The sequence below is a fragment of the Homarus americanus genome, unplaced genomic scaffold (assembly GCF_018991925.1).
Source record: "Homarus americanus isolate GMGI-L3 unplaced genomic scaffold, GMGI_Hamer_2.0 scaffold32929, whole genome shotgun sequence".
Taxonomy (NCBI): Eukaryota; Metazoa; Arthropoda; class Malacostraca; order Decapoda; family Nephropidae; genus Homarus; species Homarus americanus.
Window position 1 is genome coordinate 14,076,706 of NW_024737097.1, and position 8,697 is coordinate 14,085,402.

Genomic DNA, 8,697 nt, shown 5'->3' on the forward strand with positions numbered 1-8,697 from the left:
TGACGTTCTTCATGTGATCTGTTCTTGTGGCTGGTGTTCATGTGCTCTCTTTTTGAGGTTGTTCATTTCTCCTGTTCTTGCAACTGGTGTTCTTCATGTGTTATGTTCTTGTGTCTTGTGTTCATGTGCTCTCTTTTTGTGGTTGGTGTTCATGGGTCCTGTTCTTGTGGCTGGTGTTCTTCATGTGTTCGTCTCTTAAGGTTAGTGTTCTTCATATGTCCTGTTGATGTGGTTAGCGTTCTTCATGTGTTCTGTTCATGTGGTTGGTGCTAATGTGTTATTTTCTTATTATGTGTTCTGCTCTTGACCTGGTGTACTTCGTGAGGTTGTCCGCTGGCCACACACCAACACTCTCCCAGGCTGGGATAATGATGAACAATGGTCAATAATTTATGTACGACTCACAGTGAAACAATCAGCAGCCGTCTTATGTAGTCTTGACGGCCGCGTAAAGACTGTTGTCACTGGCGTAGTTGTGAAGACTTGCTGCAAGACCCTCAGCAGTGTGGCTTGAGGCGTTTTGTGCTTCACCGCTGTAACCAGCAGCAGCTTGCCCTGTAGTGCCATGCCCATAACTATGACCTAAGTTAGCGGTTCGCTGACCGGCAGTCTGTGACACTTGGGGGGACAAAATGATCATTACATCTGAATTTTGTCCCGGACACCGAAGCCTGAGTGCTGGTACTTCGTTTGTGATGGTCGGGTTCACCTCAGCGGAGGAGAACCAGAGATTTTTGATGATGAATATAATGGCCAACAAACATGAAGCGGCTGATAATGAGCCTGTTATAGTGAGCACCAGTTGGGTGATTGTGTCAGTTTTAGTTGTGTTTCCTGACGTGGCTGTGGTAGGCTGGAGGCAGTTGTGTTTTGGTTGTAGTGAACCAACTTGGAGTAACCAAACTGTGGTACATTGTTTACTCGTACATAATCAGACAAAACACCAAGTAAGGACATTATTTTTAGGGGCGTCCTGCCGTCTGGCTTGAGTAAAGTAATGTTTAGTCCTTCGTCGTTTTTCACCAGTTTAATATGTATCCATCCTTCTGTTGTGTACATCGCCAGTGGTAGAAGAGCCGAGTCAGCTGGTGCTCCACGACAGATGTATTTTACCTGGACTAATATATCCTTACTTAGACTCACGTCCACACACCCACACTCATTGTTGTCTTCGTCGAGGAACACGAGTCTCGGAGCCCAGGACTCACCTGTGAAGTCCTTGTGTAAGATCATTAAGCTCACTATGGCAGGGATGCGGAGTCTCCCGGCAGCCTGTAGAGTTTCACAGGGCAGGTGTTGACACAGAGGCGCCAGAGAGCCATCATCATCACGGGGTGGACGAGGCAACTTAACACCTATATGATGATGTTCTTCCTGAGTTATATTAACATCAGTTTCTTGTTCCACCTGAGTTGTACCTGTGACTGTTGGTGTATTGTTGTGTCCAGCAGCAGTAGCAGTGGTAGTTGGTGTTGAGAGGAGCGGCAGGGTGAGGGTGACCAGCATCACCCTCAACAACTGGTCCATGATGGTGTGTGGCCGTGATGGTGACACAACCAGCAGTGGGGACGTCACCCCAAGTAGAGCAGATATGACTGTGTGAAGAGATTGACGGATCCCACCACCCACCCACCCGCCCATTGCTGATGACAGAGGTGGTATTGGTTCTATATATTGAGGTGAATTTGTGGTGTCACTCTTTCCCTGTGTTCCTTAAGAATTGTTGATGTTTTTGTTAAATCTTCAAGAATTTAGATTAAATAAAATTGATTTATCGTATAAGTTGTCGTAGAGGTTCCAGATAATGTCACTATTTTTATGCCGCAGAAACTTGGAAACTGAAAACTCGGAAATGAACGATTTTTTTCTTTAAATCGTTGTAGACAAACTACCTGTGATCTTAGAACCTTTTGGTGAACAAGAACCTTATTTGGTGAACACAAATATAATTAGAAGTGTTGCACCAAGTTCACATCATCAAGCACCTTAGTCGAGTTGGTTATAGACTTCTGGAGCCTTATAAGTTCCCTGGCACTTCACCACGTCAATATCCAGCGCGATCTTGATCATATATTTCACCGTTTTTATCCTTCGGTCATAAGGCTGGAGAGGTTTTTCTTGATCATGTAGACTGTGTGTCAGTCTATCCGTCAGTCTGTTAAATGCTGTCTACTTGTTATCTCTAAGATGAAGGTAAATAACTCCAAGAAACGCCGGTGGTCGAGGGATCTAGCACACTTTATTAAAACATGTCTCCTCAATATTACCATGTAATTCAATTGATAGTAGGAACATCATAGAATCTAGTCTTATTAAACATACCGAAGCATTCAACATGAATTTGAGTAACGGCATGTACAAGCTGGACAATTTTGTAATTAAGAAGATTTGTGATCAGGTGAGAAGGCCGGGTCACTTGACCATCTGACCTGACCACCAACCGTTGTGGACCTGGTCTCACCCTCCTCTGTATATATACACCTTGATTTGTATTACTCTCTCTAGTCTGTACTCACCCCTGAAGATGTGAATTACACGAAAGCGCTTGGGAACTTCGTGTTTTCTTCTTTCCTTGTGGTCATCAGCATATATATATGTATATATATATATATATATATATATATATATATATATATATATATATATATATATATATATATATATATATATATATATATATATATATATATATATATATATATATATAATATATATTTCATGTAAATCCACAATGAAAACGTGGATAAGATAAATCTTGATAGAAACTCGGGTACCCTTCTGTGTTTGTTGATCGTTGTTTTAAAAGGGCCAAAAAATCCTTTCATTCCTCGCAAACCAGACAAGTTCCTACACTTAAGAATATTTTGACTCTGCCCTGTCGTAATGAATTTGTCCCCTTAGTTCGGTCCCTCAAGCTTCTAAATATTAATGTTGTTTTCAAGTATGACTCTACCATTACCAATATGTTAATAAGGAATAGCCCAAGTTTGAATGTAAATGGAAGTGTTTATTGTATTCCATGTAGCAAATGTAATTGTAATTATGTAGGACAAACAGGAAAAACACTGCAGCTCAGAATCAAACAACATAAGTATAATATCAGAACAGCATCTGAAAGCAGTGCCTTGTTCGTTCATGTTAGGAATAATAATCACCCCATTGCTTGGGAAAAAAGCTTGGAAGTATTTAAATCATCTTGTGTCACAGAAAGACTTCTGGTTGAAGCTAGTTTGATTAAGGAATTAAAATCAATAAACCTTAGTGATGGTCAGTTCAAAACTGATATTATGTTACATAAATTTATTTGTCAGTGGCCCAAGGTTAAAAATGCTTTGAAAACCTTTGATCTAGATGTATGATAGTTATTTTGTGGGTCCCTTTTTTCTGACCTGACCTGGCTAGTCACGTCACCACCCTTCTCTTAAGCTCCTCTACGTTTGTGTTGGTGTGGGGATTAGTGGATGTCAGGTTATGAAGGAACCTCATGTGTTTTAAGTCAAGAATATATTCCAAGCCTTCTTCCATGGGTCAGTTGCGGGTCTAGAAGATGAGTGAATAAGGTAGCTTGGTTAGAGTTGTTTAATTTTCCGGTGATTTTATCCAAGATATCATATATATTATATAGGATATATATATATATAGGGTAGGATATATATATATAATGTGTATTGCAGTAGTAGTAGTTCGATGTCAGGTTTTGGCTGATAAACTTCTTGTATAAAATTTAGTGTGAAAACATATGCCGAAGGGTTAAACTTTTGGTGCGCTCTGCCTTGTGGTACTGTAGGGCTCTATTAATGTTTCACGAGTTATATTTAATCTTCGGACAAAACCGCGACACGACTTTTGTCTTTGATTGTACAGAGAATTTATAACGTTCTTTATTATGCGATTATTGTAAGTCTGTGTTCTAGATCACCGTTGATGTACAAAACTGAAGAACAATTTACACTGTAGATAGTTTGAGGATGGCCCTATATCTCCAGCCAGGTGGGTGTATCATCAATGGCTCAGTACCTCCAGGTGTGTGTATCATCAATGGCTCAGTACCTCCAGGTGTGTGTATCATCAATGGTTCAGTACCTCCAGGTGTGTGTATCATCAATGGCTCAGTACCTCCAGGTGGGTGTATCATCAATGGTTCAGTACCTCCAGGTGTGTGTATCATCAATGGCTCAGTACCTCCAGGTGGGTGTATCATCATGAATGGGGAGTCTTATTAACTTATTTTTTAGAAAATATATCTCAAGAAATTGAAGCGGAGATGGAAAGTCCAAAAAAATCATTTGTTTAGCCTAAAATTCTTGCTATGATGAGGGCCATATAGATGGCCATGTCCTGTTTCAAACCATTTTCTGGATTACTAATGCAAAAATAGCCACACTGAGAACCACTACCAGGACCACTATAACCGTGTCCACCATCAACAGCCCCCGGTACAATGAACTGAAGCTCGAGTTGATTGTCCAAGACGTGGCTGGTGGAGGGAGACAGGTGGCAGGAGATGTAGCAGTTGTGTCTGGGCTGGAGGCAGTTGTGTCTTGGCTGGAGGCAGTTGTGTCTTGGCTGGAGGCAGTTGTGTCAGGGCTGGAGGCAGCTGTGTCTTGGCTGGGGGCAGCTGTGTCTTGGTTGTAGTGAACCAACTTGGAGTAACCAAACTGTGGTACATTGTTTACTCGTACATAATCAGACAAAACACCAAGTAAGAACAATATTTTTAGGGGCGTCCTGCCGTCTGGCTTGAGTAAAGTAATGTTTAGTCCTTCGTCGTTTATCACCAGTTTAATATGTATCCATCCTTCTGTTGTGTACATCGCCAGTGGTAGAAGAGCCGAGTCAGCTGGTGCTCCACGACAGGTGTATTTTACCTGGACTAATATATCCTTACTTAGACTCACGTCCACACACCCACACTCATTGTTGTCATCGTCGGGGAACACGAGTCTCGGAGCCCAGGACTCACCTGTGAAGTCCTTATCTGGGGTCAATAAACTCACTATGGCAGGGATGTGCACTCTCCCGGCAGCCTGTAGAGTCTCACAGGGCAGGTGTTGACACTGAGGCGCTAGAGAGCCATCATCATCACGGGGTGGACGAGACAACTTAACACCTATGTGATGATGTTCTTCCTGAGTTATATTAACATCAGTTTCTTGTTCCACCTGAGTTGTACCTGTGACTGTTGGTGTATTGTTGTGTCCAGCAGCAGTAGCAGTGGTAGTTGGTGTTGAGAGGAGCGGCAGGGTGAGGGTGAACAACATCACCCTCAACAACTGGTCCATGATGGTGTGTGGCCGTGATGGTGACATATTCAGCAGTGGGGACGTCACCCTAAGAAGAGCAGATATGACTGTGTCGAGAGATTGGCCGACCCCCCACTCACCCATCTTTCCCAGACCTCCCCCCCCCCTCATTACAGACGACAGAAGTGGTGCTGGATTCAACATAATCAGGTGAATTTAGGGTGGTTCTCTTTCCCTATGTTCCTTAAGAATTGTTAATGTTTTTGTTAAATCTTCAAGATTTTAGATTAAATAGAATTGATTTATCGCATAAGTTGTCGTAGAGGTTCCAGATAATGTCACTATTTGTTATGCCGCAGAAACTTGGAAACTGAAAACTTGGAAATTATCACAATTTTTTACTTTAAATAGTTGTAGACAAACTACCTGTGATATTAGAATCTTTTGGTGAACAAGAAACTTATTTTGTGAACAGGAATATAATTAGAAGTGCTGCACCAAGTTCACATTATCAAGTACCTTAGTCGAGTTGGTTTTAGACTTCTGGAGCCATATAAGTTCCCTGGCACCTCACCACGTCAAAATCCGGCTCGATCTTGATCCTATATTTCACCGCTTTTATCGTTCGGTCATAAGGCTGGAGAGGTTTTTTCCTGATCATGTAGACTGTGTGTCAGTCTATCCCTCAGTCTGTTAAATGTTGTCTACTTGTTATCACTAAGATGAAGGTAAATAACTCAAAGAAACGCCGGTGGTCGAGGGATCTACCACCCTTTATTCAATCATATCATTAATGTTTTTTCCGTCTCTCATTGTCATCATGAAAAGTAAAATCAAATCAAATAGCAAACAGTCCTCATCGACCAACTTATAATGAGCATAATAATAATGAATATTTCTTTAACTAAATAATAATGATTCTGTACATATCTCGTAGTTAACGCAAAGATGATGAAGTATTACAGTAGTAGTGATGTAGACGTCTTTATTAAATTGAAAAAAAAATGATTTGGAAAAGTAATTTGTTGTGTCATTGTTGTTCAATATTTACTGAAAACTGAACAGAAATAAGAAATAGTGTACAATGAATTTATAAAGTTCTGTAATGTGGAATTATTGTAAGCGTGTGTTCTAGATAACCGCTGATGAATAAAACTAAAGAACAATTTACACTGCAGATAGTTTCAGTATGGCCCTATATCTCCAGGCTAATGTTCTCGTGTTCTTCATGTGTCCTGTTCATGTGATTGACGTTCTTCATGTGTCCTGTTCTTGTGGCTGGTGTTCATGTGCTCTCTTTTTGAGGTTGTTCATTTCTCCTCTTCTTGTAACTGGTGTTCTTCATGTGTTCTTGTGGCTGGTGTTCATGTGCTCTCCTTTTGTGGTTGGTGTTCATGGGTCCTGTTCTTGTGGCTGGTGTTCTTCATGTGTTCGTCTCTTAAGGTTGGTGTCCTTCATATGTCCTGCTGATGTGGTTAGCGTTCTTCATGTGTTCTGTTCATGTAGCTGGTGTCTCTCTCGTGAGGTTGTCCGCTGGCCACACACCAACACTCTCCCAGGCTGGGATAATGATGAACAATGGTCAATAATTTATGTACGACTCGCAGTGAAACAATCAGCAGCCGTCTTATGTAGTCTTGACGGCGGCGTAAAGACTGTTGTCACTGGCGTAGCTGTGAAGACTTGCTGCAAGACCCTCAGCAGTGTGGCTTGAGGCGTTTTGTGCTTCACCGCTGTAACCAGCAGCAGCTTGCCCTGTAGTGCCATGCCCATAACTATGACCTAAGTTAGCGGTTCGCTGACCGGCAGTCTGTGACACTTGGGGGGACAAAATGATCATTACATCTGAATTTTGTCCTGGACACCGAGGAGTGAGTGCCGGTACTTCGTGTGTGATGGTCGGGTTCACCTCAGCGGACGAGAACCAGAGATTTTTGATGATGAATATAATGGCCAAAAAACATGAAGCGGCTGATAATGAGCCTGTTATAGTGAGCACCAGTTGGGTGATTGTGTCAGTTTTAGTTGTGTTTCCTGACGTGGCTGTGGTAGGTGAGGCAGATGATGTAGTGGCTGTGTCTTGGCTGGAGGCAGCTGTGTCAGGGCTGGAGGCAGTTGTGTTTTGGTTGTAGTGAACCAACTTGGAGTAACCAAACTGTGGTACATTGTTTACTCGTACATAATCAGACAAAACACCAAGTAAGGACATTATTTTTAGGGGCGTCCTGCCGTCTGGCTTGAGTAAAGTAATGTTTAGTCCTTCGTCGTTTTTCACCAGTTTAATATGTATCCATCCTTCTGTTGTGTACATCGCCAGTGGTAGAAGAGCCGAGTCAGCTGGTGCTCCACGACAGATGTATTTTACCTGGACTAATATATCCTTACTTAGACTCACGTCCACACACCCACACTCATTGTTGTCTTCGTCGAGGAACACGAGTCTCGGAGCCCAGGACTCACCTGTGAAGTCCTTGTGTAAGATCATTAAGCTCACTATGGCAGGGATGCGGAGTCTCCCGGCAGCCTGTAGAGTTTCACAGGGCAGGTGTTGACACAGAGGCGCCAGAGAGCCATCATCATCACGGGGTGGACGAGGCAACTTAACACCTATATGATGATGTTCTTCCTGAGTTATATTAACATCAGTTTCTTGTTCCACCTGAGTTGTACCTGTGACTGTTGGTGTATTGTTGTGTCCAGCAGCAGTAGCAGTGGTAGTTGGTGTTGAGAGGAGCGGCAGGGTGAGGGTGACCAGCATCACCCTCAACAACTGGTCCATGATGGTGTGTGGCCGTGATGGTGACACAACCAGCAGTGGGGACGTCACCCCAAGTAGAGCAGATATGACTGTGTGAAGAGATTGACGGATCCCACCACCCACCCACCCGCCCATTGCTGATGACAGAGGTGGTATTGGTTCTATATATTGAGGTGAATTTGTGGTGTCACTCTTTCCCTGTGTTCCTTAAGAATTGTTGATGTTTTTGTTAAATCTTCAAGAATTTAGATTAAATAAAATTGATTTATCGTATAAGTTGTCGTAGAGGTTCCAGATAATGTCACTATTTTTATGCCGCAGAAACTTGGAAACTGAAAACTCGGAAATGAACGATTTTTTTCTTTAAATCGTTGTAGACAAACTACCTGTGATCTTAGAACCTTTTGGTGAACAAGAACCTTATTTGGTGAACACAAATATAATTAGAAGTGTTGCACCAAGTTCACATCATCAAGCACCTTAGTCGAGTTGGTTATAGACTTCTGGAGCCTTATAAGTTCCCTGGCACTTCACCACGTCAATATCCAGCGCGATCTTGATCATATATTTCACCGTTTTTATCCTTCGGTCATAAGGCTGGAGAGGTTTTTCTGATCATGTAGACTGTGTGTCAGTCTATCCTCAGTCTGTTAAATGCTGTCTACTTGTTATCTCTAAGATGAAGGTAAATAACTC

The 8,697-nt window shown here is 42.2% G+C and overlaps 2 protein-coding genes across 2 annotated transcripts; both read right to left on the reverse strand.

The window, feature by feature from the left end:
- Nucleotides 1-427: 427 nt before the first annotated feature.
- LOC121873120 lies at nt 428-1,585 on the reverse strand. The gene is made up of 3 exons (XM_042376433.1): nt 1,408-1,585; nt 840-1,374; nt 428-618 (listed from the first exon to the last, which is right to left on the reverse strand). Exons 1-3 carry the CDS (start codon nt 1,525-1,527, stop codon nt 428-430), a joined length of 846 nt encoding a protein of 281 aa, XP_042232367.1. The 5' UTR covers nt 1,528-1,585.
- Nucleotides 1,586-6,197: 4,612 nt separating this feature from the next.
- LOC121873097 lies at nt 6,198-8,080 on the reverse strand. The gene is made up of 2 exons (XM_042376408.1): nt 7,903-8,080; nt 6,198-7,869 (listed from the first exon to the last, which is right to left on the reverse strand). The coding sequence occupies exons 1-2, from the start codon at nt 8,020-8,022 to the stop codon at nt 6,871-6,873; spliced, it is 1,119 nt and encodes a 372-aa protein (XP_042232342.1). The 5' UTR covers nt 8,023-8,080; the 3' UTR covers nt 6,198-6,870.
- Between the last annotated feature and the right edge of the window lie 617 nt (nt 8,081-8,697).